Source organism: Phoxinus phoxinus (genome assembly GCF_949152265.1).
Source record: "Phoxinus phoxinus genome assembly, chromosome: 3".
NCBI classification, from domain to species: Eukaryota; Metazoa; Chordata; class Actinopteri; order Cypriniformes; family Leuciscidae; genus Phoxinus; species Phoxinus phoxinus.
Genome location: NC_136878.1, coordinates 45,127,599 through 45,150,173, shown reverse-complemented (window position 1 = coordinate 45,150,173; position 22,575 = coordinate 45,127,599). Strand labels below are relative to the sequence as shown.

The 22,575-nt window shown below is 44.6% G+C and overlaps 1 protein-coding gene across 2 annotated transcripts; it reads right to left on the bottom strand.

Moving 5' to 3' along the window:
• Positions 1-278: 278 nt before the first annotated feature.
• fktn (fukutin) lies at positions 279-21,745 on the bottom strand. Of its 2 annotated transcripts, none has more exons than XM_079606445.1 (10): positions 21,219-21,745; positions 20,940-21,112; positions 19,295-19,351; positions 19,000-19,200; positions 17,871-18,148; positions 12,176-12,308; positions 9,720-9,849; positions 5,048-5,181; positions 2,386-2,510; positions 279-1,273 (listed from the first exon to the last, which is right to left on the bottom strand). In XM_079606445.1, exons 2-10 carry the CDS (start codon positions 21,060-21,062, stop codon positions 1,060-1,062), a joined length of 1,395 nt encoding a protein of 464 aa, XP_079462571.1. In that variant the 5' UTR covers positions 21,063-21,112; positions 21,219-21,745; the 3' UTR covers positions 279-1,059. The 2 variants fall into 2 exon arrangements, with proteins under 2 accessions (XP_079462571.1, XP_079462570.1); XM_079606444.1 differs by having other exon boundaries at positions 673-1,273; positions 21,215-21,336.
• Positions 21,746-22,575: the final 830 nt, after the last annotated feature.

Sequence of the window (22,575 nt, the reverse complement as noted above, 5' to 3'; positions counted from 1 at the left end):
CAAGGCCCAGGGAAGTTTTTGAAAATAAACATGCATAGATACAGGTGCTTGAATTTATTTTGCGATGTTTTATGGAAATAATTCCATATTATTCCCTCCGTTCCGCTAATCTGTTATTTCACCAACACTTTGTGGCCTATGCACACTAGCGTGCTTTATTTACGTTAGTTACGCATTACGTTAAGTGTTTCCCGCGTGGGGTGCTTGTGTTGTACGTTGCCATGACGTTCACGAGCTGGTACCTCAACGTTTCAGACACACCGTGAAACATTGCAAAAATAGGCTGGTTACATGAGCCTAAGCTCTTTTCAATAAAATTCATGCAGAAGTTGATATCAGATAATTTTATAATACAGTATAGGATGTACCGAATATCCTTTAGTTTTATGCAAAACAGAAATACGACAAATATAATATCAGATTCAGATCTCTGTCATATGGCCAAAAATAAATAAAAAGCTTTTTTGCATAGTTGTGTTTGACACATGAAAACTCTCACTTGAAATGTGTCTCCACATTAACTCCTAGAATTTGAGGGTGTTGGACCTGGAAAGTGATTGAAATGTCCTTGAATTTGAAGTTAACCCAGATGTGGGAAAATGCTCCAGGCAACACTTCCCCAGAGTTGTGGATGCACTCAAACCTCAGGGGTGAACAATGTGTTTAAATTAAGCAACTTGGTGTACATCTTTTTGCTCTCATCAAACTATATTGTATATCAGCCACTCTTCCCTTTAGCTTTATCCTTTATTAATATACAACATTTTCATCACTACATGTCTAAAAAGCCTAAATAGTTCACACAATAGTTTATTATTCAAGAATAAAACATCAGTACCCAGCAGCATTTTCTTTACATATTCTGTACATGACAATTTCTTGAGGGTTTTTATTTTATTTTATGTTCTCTTAGTGTTACAAAGACACTCAAGGTCCACAGACTTTCAGGGAACTCTAAAACTTGCTTTCATGTTTGCAGTAGCTTAGAGCGGTTTGTATCACTGTAACTGCAATGTCAGCCATATCAACGGGAGTACACCAAATAACTCCCATGATGCTTCAGTAAACCTGAATGACATCATCCCATTCCCGCACAGGCCAGACGCCGTTCTCCTGTACGTTGGACGGGGAGCTCTTCCAGTCCCAGGTTTTTACAGGAACGTTCCAGTTGGGTCCATAGTTGGCCATCACATAGTCCCTCGTCTCGCAGGGAACCTGGACCTTCAGCTCCATCAGCTCGGCCCAGCACAGACTGAACCGTGGGAACACGTATCTGTCAGGAAACAATGTAAATAAAATAGCAATTATTCCGCTCGTACTACAGTTACCACACCTCGAAACATTGTTCAGATGATGCATTTCAAGACGTTTGTCAGGTTGTCGTCATTAAAACGCTCTTGTATATATTCCTTACACATCTAATCCCATGCTGCGTTGATCATTTCAAAACGTCATTTTAGAGTTAGTAACGAGGTTTGAGCCACTGATAGCAGACTAATAACCGGCCTTACAGTAAGTTTGTCCCCGGCTTTATGTAGTTATTAATGCAGTTATTATATATATATATATATATATATAGAGAGAGAGAGAGAGGCATGTGTGTCAATATTATAATTTATTTATTAATTAAATTTGTTTTCATTAATTAATTAATTCTTTTTTTCTATTTTGACCGTAGACTAGCCTAATAAATGAAACACAAAGCCCTTTTAACAAGTAGGCCTATAAAAAATTATTTATTTGTTATATTATCTGCATTAATTACAAAAACCCAATTTATTTATAGCCTATATTGTTTAATTCTCTATTGATTATAGATAGGACTATATACTTTATTTATTCAAATTAAACTGCATGTCTCCATTGATTGTGAGGTTGGACATTGAAAATTGCAGATGTTTTTTCTTGTTATGAATTGTATCCTATTTTCCGTTATTACGGTTAACTACGCGCAGTGATATTGAACTGTAATGCGGTCAGGAACTGCCTGGAACTACTTCCCTGAAAATAATTGCACACCTTAGAACGTTCGTCAACCAATCAAATTCAAGCATTCGACGGCCCTGTAGTATAAAAGAAGACATTTCATGAAAGAAAAACTAAAACAGATTTTCTCTAGGGCTTTCCACACTTGAACTAGTTATCGTGCTTCACATTCATACACTGTTATTGTGTGTTTAAGTGCAAACAAATCAAATAATTCATAAATGACAGGTAAATTACGGTAATTTCTGACTACCTTACTTTGTTGTTTCAAAGATTGGCTCATGGCACTGCATTCACACACCAGGCATTAATGGGGTCTAGCAACAACCATGACTGGAAGCATGTGACTGATATTAAAAGCAATGTTTATTTGATTATAGAAAACTCTCTAATACTCACTTGAATTTTTTGCCACTCTTGGCCTGCGTGCCTCCATTCCAGACAACGTCCCCTTCATCATAGAAAAAGAAAATGTCCAGTTTCACATCGTTGCCCTGAAAGGAGAGCTCCAAACTGTCCTCCACCTGAAAGTTTAATAAATGAAGGCTGAAAATGTGTCTGATGTAGCTTTTCGTTTCTTAAACACCCATGTAGGAAGACACTTCACACCTCTTGATGTAAATAAATGTTATTTCCATGAAGAGGTGCATCAATATTTGGTCAAGATCTTGTATTGACAATGCCAGCAATCTGTAAAGTCTCCTCCAGAAAACACTTCCAATGAATGTAAGATGTGGACTCAGATTCATGTGTGTAAATTATGATGAATCTTGACATTATCATCCTGGAATATGGCCATGATGTGTCTTCAATACATGTTTTTTTTAAGAATTGGAAAGCTACACACTCCATCAAGTAGGGTTAGAAGAACTGCTGCCAATATCTTCTTTTGTGTTCAACAGAAGAAAGAAACTCATGAAGGTTTAGAATAACTTAAGGGAGAGTAAACGATAAGAGAGTTTTCATTTTTGGGTGAACTGTCCCGCTCAAGTTAATCATGAACTAAAATATTGATTGCGTTTGAAGTAACAGATCAGCAGGATTAAGGCTGATCAAGGTTTATGGTAAAATCAAAAATTAAAACAAGCTGTTTAATATGTATCTTAATTGGAACAACACGTTCGTACAGTTAGTCAGTGTTTTTATATCTAGAACACTGTGTCCTCTTGCTCTTCTGAGGTGCAATAACGGTTGAGAAAAAGAGCTAAGTCCATTTCAAGGAAACTCGGTTCACTCTGCGGACATATTCACAAAGCCTCCGGGCAGCCGTTTCCCCGCATCCGAGATTAAAGTGATACTTCACCTCTGTAAAGATGAATGTATTTAAAATGGGTCATTTATGTTGAAGAAATGTGAAATCATTTTTGAATTTGGAGCCTTCTAGACGGAGAAAAGCCAGAAAATGTATTTGTGGCTCATGTGGATGAAAGACAACAACTCCCAGAATGCACTTGCTTTGCTGCCCTACGAGGCCACTCCCAAGCCACGCCTACCGGTAAGAGTGCAGTTAAACAACAAGGCTAGGCTACTAGTGAGTCTCCGTGACGAGTCTGCCCGGGATTTCGAGATCGCCAAAAATGTCCGGGATTCGGCTTCTGCGTTCTACAGTCGGCATTCCTCATGTTTACTGCGGCGAGCGGGACGAGACTGACGGCCGCGGGAGAACGGCGAGCGGGACGAGACTGACGGCCGCGGGAGAACGGCGAGCGGGACGAGACTGACGGCCGCGGGAGAACGGCGAGCGGGACGAGACTGACGGCCGCGGGAGAACGGCGAGCGGGACGAGACTGACGGCCGCGGGAGAACGGCGAGCGGGACGAGACTGACGGCCGCGGGAGAACGGCGAGCGGGACGAGACTGACGGCCGCGGGAGAACGGCGAGCGGGACGAGACTGACGGCCGCGGGAGAACGGCGAGCGGGACGAGACTGACGGCCGCGGGAGAACGGCGAGCGGGACGAGACTGACGGCCGCGGGAGAACGGCGAGCGGGACGAGACTGACGGCCGCGGGAGAACGGCGAGCGGGACGAGACTGACGGCCGCGGGAGAACGGCGAGCGGGACGAGACTGACGGCCGCGGGAGAACGGCGCGAGGCCGGTGGCGTGATTACTGATGAGCGGCACCTGTGAGACGCACCGGTCTTGTATCTCTCACGGAGGAGCGGGAATTTTCTTAGCAATGTTAAAACGCACATTAACCGATCACTTGTTTAGCGTTCATGTAAACACTACTTTCAGATTCACCGATCAGAGTGAATTCAGTTAGATTGAAACAAAAGGTGTGCATGCAAACAATGAATGGCGACCGCAGAAAGCAAAAGCCGAATCCCGGACATTGTGGACGATCCCGACGGCCGGACATGTCCGGGAAAAAGAGGATGGTAAGCGCTACTACTCAGCTTTCTCCACAGAACAAGAGCCTGTTAGCTTAGCTTCCAAATAAAAGATGGCTGACACTATTTGTACATTCTGTGAGTGAGATCCTCCCTCTATGGGTGGGCTGAAGACATGCGGATCTAGCGCCTTCTACTGGCTGTATCTCTCGCCTCTGGCCAAAAAAGCCTCTGATGCGCTAAATGAAGATTTTTGCGTCACCGGAGGATTTTTTTACAGACAAAAAATACATAAATCTCTCGTCTCAGGGGGACATGAGGGAGGGAAGCAGGTAATTTGAAAATACAGGTTTTCTACTGATACAAAGCTTAATGCTAAATCCTGAGGTATCCCTTTAAGGGCCCTATCATACACCCGGCGCAATGCAACTGTTTTTTGCTAGTTTCAGCCCAATGCAGTTATCATTTTCACGTTGTTTAAATAGCAAATGTATTTGTGCACCCATAGGCGGCTGGTCTGAAAACAAGGTGTGTGTTCAGGCGCATTGTTACATGAAACAATAGAACAACATGCACTGGGCGCACCGACCATTTTTCCCATCGTTATACTAGCAAAAGTGGATTCGGACACGACCTAAGTGTAGTTGGACAGTACGGTTTAGACCATGTGCTTAGATCGTTACAATCTACTTGAGTGGTGGGATCCTGAACTCTCAAAATCTCCTTACCTTTCCGAACTTGTGTTTCAGTGGGAGACCAGCCTTCTGAAACGCCTGAGTGATGTCATCCCTATAATCTTTGATCCAAATGCCCAGATCAACATCTTTACTGTAGGGAATGATATTACACTGCCTGTACCAACCTGTGGGAAAGAGGAGAGAAGAGGAAGAGAGCCATTCAATCGAATCAGAGGCCGAGTCCTGAAGGTGCATATGTTAACGTTCTTCTTCTTTGGCAAACAATAGAACCAAACGTAGGAAAGTTCTGAAATTTGGTACAAAGATGGAAGACAGTATGAACATCAAACATGGCAAATTTGGAGTCTCCATCTCAAACGCTGTACCAACATCTCAAATTTGCACCATAGCTTATATTAAGGCCTAAAAACAAAATGGCTGATTTCTTGGCTCATATTGAGTAAAATGCAACTCAATTTCTACAACACTAGATTCTCCATCATTTTCTGTAAAACCTGGACTGTTCATCGGATCTTCACCAAATTTGGATCAGATCATTGTTAGATCATGTTGGCAAAAGATTTTTGATAGACCAAAGCAATATTTATGTGATGTGAATAAATATGAACGCTTAAAGAAATCAGACAAATCATAAAGGCGATCACAATAATGTTTTTATTTTATCTGTCAGTAGCTTACGTCTCGTCTCTTTATATCGGACTATCATAGAATAAAGCAACTTTTTTTTCCGGGAGCTTCCTCTGTTTCTCTGACTGAAAGTATCTGTAGCCTACTGGGAGTCAAGACAGTGCTAAAGCTCCTCAGGTCATATTGATGGTGGCATATTTGTAGAAATTATCATTCTTTCTAAATTTGATGTAAATATGTCCTGTAACTACCAGATAAACAGAAACAGACGAGACTAAATAAGCGTGTGCTCTTTCTTTTGTGAAATAGACATAACGGTAATTTATTTCTGTGTGACTAATGTGCAATTTTGACTCGAATTAATCATGATCAATGTATCACTTTTTATTGTAAACCTGTGGTAAAACATTGATGCTTTGGTTTTAAATATTCAAGTAAACACCTAAAATGCCAGCAAACGGCCGCATTTATCATGTTTGTTTTGCAATCTCGCTGTTTCCAGTGATTTCTTTCTGATTAGTATTCTGATAAAAATTGTTGGTGAAATGATGCGTTTGTGACGTTGTTCCAGAGGTGTGTGACGTTGTTCCAGAGGTGTGTGACGTTGTTCCAGAGGTGTGTGTGTGACGTTGTTCCAGAGGTGTGTGTGTGACGTTGTTCCAGAGGTGTGTGTGACGTTGTTCCAGAGGTGTGTGTGACGTTGTTCCAGAGGTGTGTGACGTTGTTCCAGAGGTGTGTGTTGTTGTTCCGGAGGTGTGTGACGTTGTTCCAGAGGTGTGTGACGTTGTTCCAGAGGTGTGTGACGTTGTTCCAGAGGTGTGTGTTGTTGTTCCAGAGGTGTGTGACGTTGTTGTTCCAGAGGTGTGTGACGTTGTTGTTCCAGAGGTGTGAGACGTTGTTCCAGAGGTGTGAGACGTTGTTCCAGAGGTGTGAGACGTTGTTCCAGAGGTGTGAGACGTTGTTCCAGAGGTGTGTGACGTTGTTCCAGAGGTGTGTGACGTTGTTCCAGAGGTGTGTGACGTTGTTCCAGAGGTGTGTGTTGTTGTTCCAGAGGTGTGTGACGTTGTTCCAGAGGTGTGTGTTGTTGTTCCAGAGGTGTGTGACGTTGTTCCAGAGGTGTGTGACGTTGTTGTTCCAGAGGTGTGTGACGTTGTTGTTCCAGAGGTGTGAGACGTTGTTCCAGAGGTGTGTGACGTTGTTCCAGAGGTGTGTGACGTTGTTCCAGAGGTGTGTGACGTTGTTCCAGAGGTGTGTGACGTTGTTCCAGAGGTGTGTGACGTTGTTCCAGAGGTGTGTGTTGTTGTTCCAGAGGTGTGAGACGTTGTTCCAGAGGTGTGTGACGTTGTTCCAGAGGTGTGTGACGTTGTTCCAGAGGTGTGTGTTGTTGTTCCAGAGGTGTGAGACGTTGTTCCAGAGGTGTGTGACGTTGTTCCAGAGGTGTGCGACGTTGTTGTTCCAGAGGTGTGTGACGTTGTTGTTCCAGAGGTGTGTGACGTTGTTCCAGAGGTGTGAGACGTTGTTCCAGAGGTGTGTGACGTTGTTCCAGAGGTGTGTGACGTTGTTCCAGAGGTGTGTGACGTTGTTCCAGAGGTGTGTGTTGTTGTTCCAGAGGTGTGTGACGTTGTTCCAGAGGTGTGTGACTTTGTTCCAGAGGTGTGTGACGTTGTTCCAGAGGTGTGTGACGTTGTTGTTCCAGAGGTGTGTGACGTTGTTGTTCCAGAGGTGTGTGACGTTGTTGTTCCAGAGGTGTGTGACGTTGTTGTTCCAGAGGTGTGTGTTGTTGTTCCAGAGGTGTGTGACGTTGTTGTTCCAGAGGTGTGAGACGTTGTTCCAGAGGTGTGAGACGTTGTTCCAGAGGTGTGAGACGTTGTTCCAGAGGTGTGTGACGTTGTTGTTCCAGAGGTGTGTGACGTTGTTGTTCCAGAGGTGTGTGACGTTGTTGTTCCAGAGGTGTGTGTTGTTGTTCCAGAGGTGTGTGACGTTGTTGTTCCAGAGGTGTGTGACGTTGTTGTTCCAGAGGTGTGAGACGTTGTTCCAGAGGTGTGAGACGTTGTTCCAGAGGTGTGAGACGTTGTTCCAGAGGTGTGAGACGTTGTTCCAGAGGTGTGTGACGTTGTTCCAGAGGTGTGTGACGTTGTTCCAGAGGTGTGTGACGTTGTTCCAGAGGTGTGTGTTGTTGTTCCAGAGGTGTGTGACGTTGTTCCAGAGGTGTGTGTTGTTGTTCCAGAGGTGTGTGACGTTGTTCCAGAGGTGTGTGACGTTGTTGTTCCAGAGGTGTGTGACGTTGTTGTTCCAGAGGTGTGAGACGTTGTTCCAGAGGTGTGTGACGTTGTTCCAGAGGTGTGTGACGTTGTTCCAGAGGTGTGTGACGTTGTTCCAGAGGTGTGTGACGTTGTTCCAGAGGTGTGTGACGTTGTTCCAGAGGTGTGTGTTGTTGTTCCAGAGGTGTGAGACGTTGTTCCAGAGGTGTGTGACGTTGTTCCAGAGGTGTGTGACGTTGTTCCAGAGGTGTGTGTTGTTGTTCCAGAGGTGTGAGACGTTGTTCCAGAGGTGTGTGACGTTGTTCCAGAGGTGTGCGACGTTGTTGTTCCAGAGGTGTGTGACGTTGTTGTTCCAGAGGTGTGTGACGTTGTTCCAGAGGTGTGAGACGTTGTTCCAGAGGTGTGTGACGTTGTTCCAGAGGTGTGTGACGTTGTTCCAGAGGTGTGTGTTGTTGTTCCAGAGGTGTGTGTTGTTGTTCCAGAGGTGTGTGACGTTGTTCCAGAGGTGTGTGACTTTGTTCCAGAGGTGTGTGACGTTGTTCCAGAGGTGTGTGATGTTGTTGTTCCAGAGGTGTGTGACGTTGTTGTTCCAGAGGTGTGTGACGTTGTTGTTCCAGAGGTGTGTGACGTTGTTGTTCCAGAGGTGTTCCAGAGGTGTGTGACGTTGTTGTTCCAGAGGTGTGTGACGTTGTTGTTCCAGAGGTGTGTGACGTTGTTGTTCCAGAGGTGTGTGACGTTGTTGTTCCAGAGGTGTGTGACGTTGTAGTTCCAGAGGTGTGTGACGTTGTTGTTCCAGAGGTGTGTGACGTTGTTGTTCCAGAGGTGTGTGACGTTGTTGTTCCAGAGGTGTGTGACGTTGTTGTTCCAGAGGTGTGTGACGTTGTTGTTCCAGAGGTGTGTGACGTTGTTGTTCCAGAGGTGTGTGACGTTGTTGTTCCAGAGGTGTGTGACGTTGTTCCAGACGTGTGTGACGTTGTTCCAGAGGTGTGTGACGTTCTTCCAGAGGTGTGTGACGTTGTTCCAGAGGTGTGTGACGTTCTTCCAGAGGTGTGTGACGTTGTTCCAGACGTGTGTGACGTTGTTCCAGAGGTGTGTAGAAACGCGGCTAGCGGCTCCATGCCTTGCTTATTACTTCTGATTAATTTGATCTATTGCTCTTGGTCCAAATACAAAGATTGCCTATTTTTATTTTCCAAGGTCCACCCTTCTGCATGTGTGTCATTTTTATTTCACTGAAAGGACACGTTTTTTAACTCTTCCTTCAAAATGAATTGGATCTTCCCCAAATTTGTCTCAGATCTGATTAAGAACATGCTGGACAAAATGACACATAACCGGTCTTGTGTGCAACAGTGCCGTCTATTTGCCAAAAGTTGACAGCAGTTTTATAAAAATATATTTTGCTAATGGATTTTAAAGCGTTTGTACTGCAATATTCTGTTAAACTTTTTTGGCATTGGTGCGCATGGTCACATGACGCTGTAAGTTCAGCATATTGAATAATGTGACTGAAAACTGGAGTAATGATGCTGAAAATTCAGCTTTGATCACAGGAATAAATGACATTTTAAAATCTATATTCACATAGAAAACAGTTCTTTTAAATTGTATTAATATTTCACAATATTACTGTATTTTAGATCAAATAAATGTCTTGGTGAGCAGAAGATACTTTTAAAATCATAAAAAAAAAAAAATTATTCCAAACTTTTGACCGGTAGTGTCAAAAGTTAAAAGAGCCAAAATAGGCTGTGATTGGTTGTATGTAACAGGAGTTTAAAGTCTGGATGAGTGTGAGTTTCAGAGCTTCTCACCGAGGCAGGTTCCACTGCTGAGCCAGAAAGGCACTCCGAGCACAGAGAGGACTTTTGAAGCAAGATGAAGCAGACTTTTAGCCCTCATCTTAAAGTCCACAGCCTCTGCAGAGGTGTCTTCTGGGTACAGCTGCACACATTATTTTGACACTGAGCCCAATAGATAATATGCATCGCTTAAACCAGACAAAACAGTCCAAGTAGAGCTGCACGATTCGGGATCAACTGAGAATCACATCGATTTTTTTTGTTTGTTTCAAATAGAGATCACGATTCTCCCATGATTATGAATAGAAAATTAAACAAATTAATTTACTAGAGATTCTGACCAAATTTTAAATGCTGCAGTCTATTTAATAGAATGTTTAATTGATTTTTATAATCGTTTGAATGAATGATTCAGCGACTTACTCATAAATACTTCACTTGTTTGATTACTGGATAAATCTAGCCTGGAAATCCAGACCTAAATCTGAAAGATTAATGGTCTGGTGTCGACTAATGAAAATCGGCCAGCTTGAGGGGCGGCACCAAGCATGCGTTTGAAAATCTCACTGCACGCAATTGGCTAACACTACGACCAATCACAACAATACACGGGTAAGCCCCATGTGCTTAGCTACCAGCGGAGTAGGAGTGGGAAGTTCGGATCATGTTACGGACTCGGATCTTTGAATCTCGTTCAGCAAAATTAACGAATCTTTTTTTCCCCGAGTAATTTCGTTCATTTCAGCAGAACATAATATAAATGTCATGTTAAAAAGCCCAACACATCTAGTACTGGAACATGTTGATTACATTTGAAAAGTTGGGTCCAACTTAAAGGAGAACTCCGGTCAATTTTAACATTGAGCTCATTTTTTTGTAAATTTGGAGTGCTGTCAATACAGAGAACAACGACAAAAATCTGTTGCCTACACCGTGTTATCCTCTTTTTAAAATTTGTACACTATTGACTTGAATGGGGCAAGTTTTAAACCTGCTTTTAGTCTCTTAACATCCTTGATGTGTCATTACAAGTGCCCAGCCATGTTGAGTGATTCCTTCAGAGTGAACACGAGTGAATCTGACTGCAGTAGATGTGAAAGATATTCATAAAAATTATGTTATATCAGCCAGCGCACATACCTGTATTTAGTTCCTGTTTTCGGTCGAAGTCCAAAGTAGTCGATTGTCGTTTTTATTCATATCTTTCACATCTAATGCAGTCAGATTCACCGTGTTCACTCTGAAGGAATCACTCAACATGGCTGGGCACTTGTAATGACACATCAAGATGTTAAGACTAAGAACTGGTTAAGTTTAAAACTTGCCCCATTGAAGTCAACAGGGTGCAAATTTTAAAAAGAGGATAACACTGTGTAGGCAACACCGTTTTTTTTGTCGTTGTTCTCTGTATTGACAGCACTCCAAATTTACAAAAAAATTAGCTCAATGTTAAAATTGACAGGAGTTCTTCTTTAAGTTCAGGCTATTGCAGTGTTAATCACCTCCTGATCCACGGCTTCTTTCTTCTGCAGCTTCACATTGATCACGTCTCTGTTCCCGCCTCTCGTGTCTGTCTTCGGGTTTAAACTTGAGCGGAGATAACTGGTAGATTATACTCTCGCCATATCCGGGCGGCAAAAAAGCAAAAACTTCCTTCTTGCAAAGGAGCGATTCGAGCGCCATCTTCTGTTCCTCTTTTAGAGAAAAAGCCAAGTCTAAATCGTTCATTGTAGCGGCCAAAGCCGTTTCAAACAACTGGTGTTCATCCACAGCCATCCTGCAATGTTTACTAATGACTAATGTCATCTCGCCTCTGGCCCGCCTATATCAGATAACCCGATGTGATTGGTGCAGCTCAGATAGAGGGGCATATTTAATGAGCATTATCACTCGACACCAGAGCTACTCGCTGAGCAAATTCAACTTGTGCTCTCGCGAGAACTCTGGATTTCCAGGGTGGGATAAATCAGTGTTTTTGAACAAATCTATATTTATTTATTTTTTTTTTGAACAAAATGACAAATACATTTTTTAACATTTTTTTACTGGTGTAACGATGTAATTGATACAACTGCTATTTGAAGGGTCAAGTTACTTTCAAACGATAATTTACTCTATTTTGATCACTACCGTATCAGTGTTTATATCCAATCTATAAACTTTTATCCCAGTTGTTCTGTGATGATTTATATTATTGTATAATGATACTGTGTGTGTTTGTAAAGCCTGTTTGTGAAGCAGTTTCACATCTAAACATGACATCTGCTCTCTCTGGGTCAGAACACAGATCTGAATGTTCACTGTGATCGGACTTGTCAAGCGTTTAATAGACAGAACCGAATCACTGTCATTTATGAATAAGATCACATGATCCAGATTGCGATCTTTTAACGATCAATCGTGCAGCTCTTCAGTCCAAGTAAGATATTCAAGCATTTATATTTATATTTCCCATGAAGCATCAGTACCTGGTAGAAGGCCTTGGCTTCTCTACTGCGACACTCCAGAAAGCGGCTGCCGGAAAACTCTCGCACGAAACCAGAGAAGTTTCTGGGGATTCTCACATCAAGACCATCGAGAGTGGTGAGAATGAGCTCGGGCCTGGAGGAAAAGTCATGAGATTAAACAATGTAAATCTACTCTTAAGTTTCTTTCCCTTATATAATAAAATTATGCTTTAAGATAATATCACACTCACACTACCGGTCAAAAGTTTGGTGTTAGTAAGATTTTTTATGTTAAGTTTCTTCTGCTCACCAAAGCTGCATTTATTTGATTTAAAAATACAGTAAAAACAGTGAAATATTATTACAATTTAAAATAACTGTTTTCTATGTAAATATATGATATAATGTAATTTATTCCTGTGATCAAAGCTGAATTTTCAGCATCATTACTCCAGTCTTCAGTGTCACATGATCCTTCAGAAATCATTATAATATGATGATTTGCTGCTCAGGAAACATTTATGATTATTATTATCAATGTTGAAAACAGTTGTGCTGCTGCTTCATATTTTTGTTGAAATTATGATACATTTTATTTTATGGTTCTTTGATGAACAAAGTTAAAAGAACAGAATTTATTTTAAATAGAATATTTTGTAACATTATAAATGTCTTTAAGTGTCACTTTTTATTAATTTAATGCATCCTTGATCCTAGTGAGTGAGTGAATGAATGAGCAAGCGTGAGTGTGTGTGCAAGTGAGCGAGCGAGTGAGTGTGTGTGCGCGAGTGAGTGAGTGAGCTAGCGAGAGTGAGTGTGTGTGTGTGTGTGCGCGAGTGAGTGAGCGAGAGTGAGTGTGCGTGTGTGTGTGTGCAAGTGAGCGAGCGAGTGAGTGTGTGTGCGCGAGTGAGTGAGTGAGCTAGCGAGAGTGAGTGTGTGTGTGCGCGAGTGAGTGAGTGAGAGTGAGTGTGTGTGTGCGCGAGTGAGTGAGCGAGAGTGAGTGTGTGTGTGCGCGAGTGAGTGAGTGAGAGTGAGTGTGCGTGTGCACGCGAGTGAGTGAGCTAGCGAGAGTGAGTGTGTGTGCGAGTGAGTGAGCGAGAGTGAGTGTGTGTGTGCGTGAGTGAGTGAGCGAGAGTGAGTGTGTGTGTGCGCGAGTGAGTGAGCGAGAGTGAGTGTGCGTGTGCACGCGAGTGAGTGAGCTAGCGAGAGTGAGTGTGTGTGCGAGTGAGCGAGCGTGTGTGCGCGAGTGAGTGAGTGAGCTAGCGAGAGTGAGTGTGTGTGTGCGCGAGTGAGTGAGCGAGAGTGAGTGTGCACGCGAGTGAGTGAGCTAGCGAGAGTGAGTGTGTGTGCGAGTGAGTGAGCGAGAGTGAGTGAGTGTGTGTGTGCGCGAGTGAGTGAGCGAGAGTGAGTGTGCGTGTGCACGCGAGTGAGTGAGCTAGCGAGAGTGAGTGTGTGTGCGAGTGAGCGAGTGAGTGAGTGTGTGTGCGCGAGTGAGTGAGTGAGTGAGCGAGAGTGAGTGTGTGTGTGCGCGAGTGAGTGAGCGAGAGTGAGTGTGCGTGTGCACGCGAGTGAGTGAGCTAGCGAGAGTGAGTGTGTGCGAGTGAGTGAGCGAGAGTGAGTGAGTGTGTGCGAGTGAGTGTGTGAGTGAGTGAGTGAGTGAGTGAGTGAGTGAGTGAGTGTGTGCGCGAGTGAGTGAGCGAGAGTGAGTGAGTGTGTGTGTGTGTGCGCGAGCGAGAGTGAGTGAGTGTGTGTGCGAGTGAGCGAGTGAGTGAGTGTGTGTGCGCGAGTGAGTGAGTGAGTGAGCGAGAGTGAGTGTGTGTGTGCGCGAGTGAGTGAGCGAGAGTGAGTGTGCGTGTGCACGCGAGTGAGTGAGCTAGCGAGAGTGAGTGTGTGCGAGTGAGTGAGCTAGCGAGAGTGAGTGTGTGCGAGTGAGTGTGTGAGTGAGTGAGTGAGTGAGTGAGTGTGTGCGCGAGTGAGTGAGCGAGAGTGAGTGAGTGTGTGTGTGTGTGCGCGAGCGAGAGTGAGTGAGTGTGTGCGCGAGTGAGTGAGCGAGAGTGAGTGAGTGTGTGCGCGAGTGAGTGAGCGAGAGTGAGTGAGTGTGTGTGTGCGCGAGTGAGTGAGCGAGAGTGAGTGTGTGTGTGCGCGAGTGAGTGAGCGAGAGTGAGTGAGTGTGTGTGCGCGAGTGAGTGAGCGAGAGTGAGTGTGTGCGAGTGAGTGAGCTAGCGAGAGTGAGTGTGTGCGAGTGAGTGAGCGAGAGTGAGTGAGTGTGTGCGCGAGTGAGTGAGCGAGAGTGAGTGTGTGTGTGCGCGAGTGAGTGAGCGAGAGTGAGTGAGTGTGTGCGCGAGTGAGTGAGCGAGAGTGATTGAGTGTGTGCGCGAGTGAGTGAGCGAGAGTGAGTGAGTGTGTGTGTGCGCGAGTGAGTGAGCGAGAGTGAGTGTGTGTGTGCGCGAGTGAGTGAGCGAGAGTGAGTGAGTGTGTGTGCGCGAGTGAGTGAGCGAGAGTGAGTGTGTGTGTGCGCGAGTGAGTGAGCGAGAGTGAGTGAGTGTGTGCGCGAGTGAGTGAGCGAGAGTGAGTGTGTGTGTGCGCGAGTGAGTGAGCTAGCGAGAGTGAGTGTGTGTGTGCGCGAGTGAGTGAGCGAGAGTGAGTGTGTGTGTGCGCGAGTGAGTGAGCGAGAGTGAGTGAGTGTGTGCGCGAGTGAGTGAGCGAGAGTGAGTGTGTGTGTGCGCGAGTGAGTGAGTGAGCGAGAGTGAGTGTGTGTGTGCGCGAGTGAGTGAGCGAGAGTGAGTGTGCGTGTGCACGCGAGTGAGTGAGCGAGAGTGAGTGAGTGTGTGCGCGAGTGAGTGAGCGAGAGTGAGTGTGTGTGTGCGCGAGTGAGTGAGCTAGCGAGAGTGAGTGTGCGTGTGCACGCGAGTGAGTGAGCGAGAGTGAGTGAGTGAGTGAGCTAGCGAGAGTGAGTGTGTGTGCGAGTGAGTGAGCGAGAGTGAGTGTGTGTGCGCGAGTGAGTGAGTGAGTGAGCGAGAGTGAGTGTGTGTGTGCGCGAGTGAGTGAGCGAGAGTGAGTGTGCGTGTGCACGCGAGTGAGTGAGCTAGCGAGAGTGAGTGTGTGCGAGTGAGTGAGCGAGAGTGAGTGAGTGTGTGCGCGAGTGAGTGAGCGAGAGTGAGTGTGTGCGCGAGTGAGTGAGCGAGAGTGAGTGAGTGTGTGCGCGAGTGAGTGAGCGAGAGTGAGTGAGTGTGTGCGCGAGTGAGTGAGCGAGAGTGAGTGTGTGTGTGCGCGAGTGAGTGAGCGAGAGTGAGTGTGTGTGTGCGCGAGTGAGTGAGCGAGAGTGAGTGAGTGTGTGTGCGCGAGTGAGTGAGCGAGAGTGAGTGAGTGTGTGTGTGCGCGAGTGAGTGAGCGAGAGTGAGTGAGTGTGTGCGCGAGTGAGTGAGCGAGAGTGAGTGTGTGTGTGCGCGAGTGAGTGAGCTAGCGAGAGTGAGTGTGTGTGTGCGCGAGTGAGTGAGCGAGAGTGAGTGTGTGTGTGCGCGAGTGAGTGAGCGAGAGTGAGTGAGTGTGTGCGCGAGTGAGTGAGCGAGAGTGAGTGTGTGTGTGCGCGAGTGAGTGAGTGAGCGAGAGTGAGTGTGTGTGTGCGCGAGTGAGTGAGCGAGAGTGAGTGTGCGTGTGCACGCGAGTGAGTGAGCTAGCGAGAGTGAGTGTGTGTGCGAGTGAGTGAGCGAGAGTGAGTGTGTGTGTGCGCGAGTGAGTGAGCGAGAGTGAGTGTGCGTGTGCACGCGAGTGAGTGAGCGAGAGTGAGTGAGTGTGTGCGCGAGTGAGTGAGCGAGAGTGAGTGTGCGTGTGCACGCGAGTGAGTGAGCGAGAGTGAGTGAGTGAGTGAGTGAGCGAGAGTGAGTGAGTGAGTGAGTGAGCTAGCGAGAGTGAGTGTGTGTGCGAGTGAGTGAGCGAGAGTGAGTGTGTGTGTGCGCGAGTGAGTGAGCGAGAGTGAGTGAGTGTGTGCGCGAGTGAGTGAGCGAGAGTGAGTGTGTGTGTGCGCGAGTGAGTGAGCTAGCGAGAGTGAGTGTGTGTGTGCGCGAGTGAGTGAGCGAGAGTGAGTGTGTGTGTGCGCGAGTGAGTGAGCGAGAGTGAGTGAGTGTGTGCGCGAGTGAGTGAGCGAGAGTGAGTGTGTGTGTGCGAGTGAGTGAGCGAGAGTGAGTGTGTGTGTGCGCGAGTGAGTGAGCGAGAGTGAGTGTGCGTGTGCACGCGAGTGAGTGAGCTAGCGAGAGTGAGTGTGTGTGCGAGTGAGTGAGCGAGAGTGAGTGTGTGTGTGCGCGAGTGAGTGAGCGAGAGTGAGTGTGCGTGTGCACGCGAGTGAGTGAGAGTGAGTGTGTGTGTGCGCGAGTGAGTGAGCGAGAGTGAGTGAGTGTGTGCGCGAGTGAGTGAGCGAGAGTGAGTGAGTGTGTGCGCGAGTGAGTGAGCGAGAGTGAGTGAGTGTGTGTGTGTGTGCGCGAGTGAGTTAGCGAGAGTGAGTGTGTGTGTGCGCGAGTGAGTGAGCGAGAGTGAGTGAGTGTGTGTGCGCGAGTGAGTGAGCGAGAGTGAGTGTGTGTGTGCGCGAGTGAGTGAGCGAGAGTGAGTGAGTGTGTGCGCGAGTGAGTGAGCGAGAGTGAGTGTGTGTGTGTGCGAGTGAGTGAGCGAGAGTGAGTGAGTGTGTGCGCGAGTGAGTGAGCGAGAGTGAGTGCGTGTGCACGCGAGTGAGTGAGCTAGCGAGAGTGAGTGTGTGCGCGAGTGAGTGAGCGAGAGAGAGTGAGTGTGTGCGCGAGTGAGTGAGCGAGAGTGAGTGAGTGTGTGAGTGAGCGAGAGTGAGTGTGTGCGCGAGTGAGTGAGCGAGAGAGAGTGAGTGTGCGTGTGCACGCGAGTGAGTGAGCTAGCGAGAGTGAGTGTGTGTGTGAGTGAGCGAGAGTGAGTGTGTGCGCGAGTGAGTGAGCGAGAGAGAGTGAGTGTGCGTGTGCACGCGAGTGAGTGAGCTAGCGAGAGTGAGTGTGTGTGTGAGTGAGCGAGAGTGAGTGTGTGCGCGAGTGAGTGAGCGAGAGAGAGTGAATGTGTGCGCGAGTGAGTGAGCGAGAGAGAGTGAGTGTGCGTGTGCACGCGAGTGAGTGAGCTAGCGAGAGTGAGTGTGTGTGTGAGTGAGCGAGAGTGAGTGTGTGCGCGAGTGAGTGAGCGAGAGAGAGTGAGTGTGCGTGTGCACGCGAGTGAGTGAGCTAGCGAGAGTGAGTGTGTGTGTGAGTGAGCGAGAGTGAGTGTGTGCGCGAGTGAGTGAGCGAGAGAGAGTAAGTGCGTGAGCGAGTGAGTGTGTGCGTGTGTGAGCGAATGAGTTTGAGTGAGTGTGTGAGTGAGTGAGCGAGAGTGAGTGTGTGCGCGAGTGAGTGAGCGAGAGAGAGTGAGTGTGTGTGCGAGTAAGTGCGTGAGCGAGTGAGTGTGTGCGTGTGTGAGTGAGTGAGTACCCGCCATATTGTATGTATGTTGTGCGAGTGAATGTGTGTGTGTGACGGCACGATTCTGACATGTTTCTTGTCCACAACAAGATTTTAGTCAAAATCTCGTAATCTGCCACAGTGTCTATCGTAACAGACAAAACAATGGTGTATTCTGAACCAGGCGTTACAGACGGCACCTTTCAGTCCTCGTCATGTGTGTGTGTGTGTGTGTGTGTGTGTGTGTGTGTGTGTGTGTGCAGTGATCACGCCGTCACCTGTCATAAGCCCCGGCATGACGGCCAAAGTCCAGTTTCCCGAATGCGGTGAAGGTCCGGTCCATGCCGTCCCCCAGCCGGAGAGGCCCGTGCCACAGGTACTTCCCACTGCGCTCGTACAGGACCGCCACATGAACCAGCCGGCCGTTAAAGCGGAACAGGAAGTGCAGTGGGATTTCTTTGGCCGTCAGATCGTCCGTGCTGATCAGTCTGGGATCTTTCCCACGGATCTCCATCAGCTCCAGACCTCGCTCCGCTGACGCCTCCAACAGCGCGGCCTGCGCACACAGAAGATTATTCAGTTAAACTGACGTTATTGTGTAATATTTAAGAGGATGTGTGGACAGAAATGCAATATCATATGTTTGAGTGGTGTATAAAGACCTCACTTAAAGGTACATATTGTAGGATTTTTCGCCGCCAGGGGTCGCTAACCTCTTACAATAACAAAGGTGTATATTGATGACGCAAAGCAATAAAGGTAGGGTAGGTCAGAATTGTCTAAAAAAACTTTTATTCAAATTTGTTTAAACTGTCTTTATATACCAATACATATTTAAAATGCAAGTACTCTGAAATAGAGAGTATAAAAAAATGAGTGACTCTAGTGTATTTAATCCTCAATAAACACAGCTCATTAATTCCATTCACTCCCGCCTAAAAACGGGTGCGCGACTGCACGCACGTGGGCGGAGCCAGTAATAGCGGCGGTAGTCATGGCGACGGAGAGTGACAGTCGCGCAAACCAATCACTTGTTTCGTCCCGAATGGAATTAATGAGCTGTGTTTTTTGAAGATTAAATACACTATAGTCACTCAATCTTTATACTCTCTTTTTCAAAGTACTTACATTTTAATTATGTATTGGTATATAAAGACAGTTTAAGCCAATTTGAATAAAGTTTTTTTAGACAATTCTGACCTACCCTACCTTTAATAGTAGGACTACAGTAATATTGTTGACGTGTTTGTCTTGTTACTAGATTTATTATTAGATAATAAAATGTATGCGATGTTTAACATTTCATCTCAAAACGATATTTCATGTCTCCGTCATTATTTATTTGGTGACTTCACGGTGACACAAGTCTTGGCTGAATGAAAGTAATGACTTGATTGATTTCCTCACATCATATTTCCAGAGGTTTCCATACAGAGCAAACGTGGTGAAGTCTCTGTGTGTGCAGAAGAAACTGCAGTGCGGCTCGCTCAGGCGACTGTCCCGGTACAGAACGGCATCCTGGGACAGGAGGGTCAGAGAGGCGGTGTCCACCAGAAACACCGGCAGTTTAAACTTGTGGACCAGACCCAGGAACTTCTTCAGCAAATGCTGGATTACATACAAAACAACACACAACACACCAAATGAGCCGAGGAGGAATAAAGGCATTCATGTGCAAGTCTGACCATTGCATTACACTCACCAAATGTGCCTCTTTCCCAGACAGATATCTTTTACTATTAAAAACGTCAAGCCCGTTCTGCAGGGAAAGAAATAATGTCATTATATCAGGATATCAATCAACAAACGTGGGTGCATTAATTACATTAATATACAGTATTACACAGACACACACACACTATATATATATATAAAGGCGCACTGGGGTAAAACGCGCATGTGACTTTATTCTCTTTTAAACCACTAGATGGCACCAAAATCCAGCTCATCACTTTTCTTAAAGTCCCCCTGTGGTGAAAATCAAGTTTTTAATGTTGTTTATGTGTCTATATGGTGTTTTTCATACACTGTAAGACAAACCATGTGTAAGTTCATAAGTCGACAGCATTGCTGAGTATTTTCTGCTTAAAACTGCAGTGAACCAAAGACAGTCTCAAAAACACGCTTTGAAATCGCTGGTGTTTCTGACGTCACACACTACCTTGTAACCAATCAGATCAACGTGTGATCGTCAGCCAGTGGATCTCTGAGTGAGTGAGTGAGTGGAGGCGGGGCTCATTTGCATATTCATAGACCCACGTATACTAAATGAGGCAAGGGTGTCGTGTTACATTCAAGATATTTTAAGGCATGAAGAATTTTTTTCAAGGAAAAAACATTTAAATATGTAATTTTGGTGAGTTTTAAGGGACAAAGTTATTGACTACAGGGACTTTAACAACCGCTTTTGATGAGCTCGTGAAAATTCAGCTGATCTGTTGATTCTGCACTAATGTGATCTAATATTTAATGTGTTTTTTAAATGTTGTAGATGTAGCAATCTAGAATCGATAAAATTAATGTCTTTATTTTGAGACAAAAGTCTTGTTAATGATTTTCAGTTTTGTTCAAGGTAAATAAATCAATAACGGAAGAATATGTAAAAGTGTGGTATTTTGGGGTAAAAGGCACAAGAATTAGCATGATAGTAAACAGCCGGCTGACTTGACATGGTTAGATTCAGAGGGGAAATATCACATATTAAGTTGGGTGTCAACCTTAGAGATAATCACCATATTTATAATGAAACCATCATATAAAAAAAAAAATATTCATATAAAATATATGAATCATTCAATGCTTTCAGAATCTTTACTTTAAAAAAAATTCTGTATTTTTTTAAATGAACATTTTAATGACGGCTATTTAATTGACTTAATTACTTTTGTAACTTCAATAAGGATGTTTAATTTATACAAAGACTATGCAGTGTTATTTTTTTTAAAATAATTTATTACATTTGCTTTATTAAATTTCTGAACCTGAAAACGTGAAAAGCTCAGTTTATTTAATTTGTATCGTTGTTATATTGTATTCATTTGTGCTTTTGCTTGTAATTTGATTACTTGTTCTTATTTTATTACTGACTGTTTACTTGTCTTTAATAATGTTTAACATTTATATTAGTTATAAATGTAGTAGTTTTAGCTGTGGTGGTATTGAAACTGGAATAGAGGATTTTGAATTTTCACTGGTATCTAAAATGTTGGTGTCTGTCAATTACTGCCTGTTTTTGCAAAAAAGGTTCATGGCCGATAAAAAAATATTTATGATGTTATATAGGCCAGAAGAGTGTCATGTTTGAGTTGTTCTCTGGCTTTATGACAGCGGGTTTGTCTCTACTTCACCTTTGTCGAGTACAGTCTGTAGTTGTAGATCTGGAAGAGCAGAAATATGGAGCTGGCAGCGATGAGGAGAGTCAACACTAATGTCCTGTTTATTCTAGCCATTAGAGCTGATGCTACTGACATCCGACACACACAGGAGGATCATATCTGTGCTCACACACACACACACACACCTGAAATCAGAGGAAAACACACACAGGATGACATCTATTGGATATTATAAGACATTGGATATGCATAAAACGAGCAGCATTTAAAAAATCACTTCTTTCAACTTACCAGGAACAAGAAATCGCTGAAACGCTGCTTTATCACAATCATTTATGAATTTATTATTTATTCTGCCTGTTTTTTCCATAGACAGTATATAAACGGTTTTTTCCCCCCGATCAGATTCACAGCAGCACAGTGCCTGCGACCGTGCGCCAGTAGGGACATGCGATCTGTGAAAACGCGTTGTAAAAATAGTCTGGAGAGACTGAAGGGGAGCTGTGCCAGAGCCTCTGTAAAGCGAACCTCCACAGTTTGCAGGGGGGAAACCATAGACTATAGATACAAAATAAATGTATTTATTATGTTTATGGGAAAACCCATATAGTGTAAAAAAAATAAAAATAAAAAATAAAATAAAAATCACGACTTTGGGATTTGTTTTTTGTCTTACATACAAGAACAGGTTAACTAATAATAGGTAGTAGAATCAAATTAAAATCAGTGAATTTAAAAAAAGTAAGGAATTATTATATTTATTCTGCCTGTTTTGTCCGATCAGATTCACAGCACAGTGCCTGCGACCGTGTGCCAGTAGGGACATGCGATCTGTGAAAACGCGTTTAAAAAATTGTCTGGAGAGACTGAAGGGGAGCTGTGCCAGAGCCTCTCTAAAGCGAACCTCCACAGTTTGCAGGGGGAAACCCGTAGACCATAGATAATAAATACATGTATTTATTATGTCTATGTGAAAAAAACATATAGTGTAAAAAAACAACAACAAAAAACACGACTTTGGGATTTGTTTTTTGTCTTACATACAAGAACAGGTTAATTAATAATAGGTAGTAGAATCAAATTAAAATCAGTGAATTTTAAAAAGTAAGGAATTATTATAAGTATTATTTATTCTGCCTGTTTTGTCCAGGTTTTGTCCGATCAGATTCACAGCACAGTGCCTGCGACCGTGCGCCAGTAGGGACATGCGATCTGTGAAAACGCGTTGCAAAAATAGTCTGGAGAGACTGAAGGGGAGCTGAGCCAGAGCCTCTCTAAAGCGAACCTCCACAGTTTGCAGGGGGAAAACCGTAGACTATAGATAAAAAATAAATGTATTTATTATGTCTATGGGGAAAACCATATAAAGTAAAAAACAAAACAAAACAAAAAACACGACTTTGGGATTTGTTTTTTGTCTTACATACAAGAACAGGTTAACTAATAATAGGTAGTAGAATCAAATTAAAATCAGTGAATTTTAAAAAGTAAGGAATTATTATAAGTATTATTTATTCTGCCTGTTTTGTCCGATCAGATTCACAGCACAGTGCCTGCGACCGTGCGCCAGTAGGGACATGGGATCTGTGAAAACGCGTTGCAAAAATAGTCTGGAGAGACTGAAGGGGAGCTGAGCCAGAGCTTCTGT